At 46.3% G+C, this 393-nt stretch overlaps 1 protein-coding gene across 1 annotated transcript in view; it reads right to left on the bottom strand.

The window, feature by feature from the left end:
- The window catches only part of EMH_0056930 (uncharacterized protein), a gene marked incomplete at both ends in the record, with an annotated part of 5,240 nt that overhangs the window by 4,411 nt on the left and 436 nt on the right, over positions 1-393 (bottom strand). Inside the window, 2 exons of the mRNA XM_013497412.1 lie at positions 3-171; positions 263-382. Of these exons, the coding sequence (XP_013352866.1) occupies positions 3-171; positions 263-382 (289 nt within the window). The remainder of the gene's footprint in view (positions 1-2; positions 172-262; positions 383-393) is intronic.

The raw sequence follows: 393 nt of genomic DNA, 5'->3' as shown, positions 1-393 counted from the left end.
CTCCAAAATGGAGATCTACCGAAGACTTAACAATTGAAAACTCTGGAGGGTTGAGAAATAATGCTGCTGAAGGGCGGACAATACTCTTCAGGCATCTTTGTTCCCTAAGATATTCTTCGCTTTTGATGGCATCGAAGAGTGCAGCAATCTGCCTTCTGTTGACGTCGAAGTCTGAGCATCAATGTAAGTTCTAAAGCCGGGTACAGTTAAGCTAGGGCTTAATGACAGCTGCACCTTTGCTGGGCAATGCATGGAGCCCCACCTCTTCGAAATTCTTGGAGCACGTCTTCGCATTCTGAGTACGCAGCGTAGTGCAAGACAATAGGCTGGTCTGTCTCCTTAACAATTAGCAGTTCACTTGTGAACTGCTGCACATTCCATCCTTGTATGCAG

Source organism: Eimeria mitis, genomic scaffold (assembly GCF_000499745.2).
Source record: "Eimeria mitis Houghton genomic scaffold, Emh_scaff2657, whole genome shotgun sequence".
Lineage (NCBI taxonomy): Eukaryota > Apicomplexa > Conoidasida > Eucoccidiorida > Eimeriidae > Eimeria > Eimeria mitis.
Note: the sequence above shows the minus strand (reverse complement) of the source record. Positions and strands in the feature narration are given on the sequence as shown.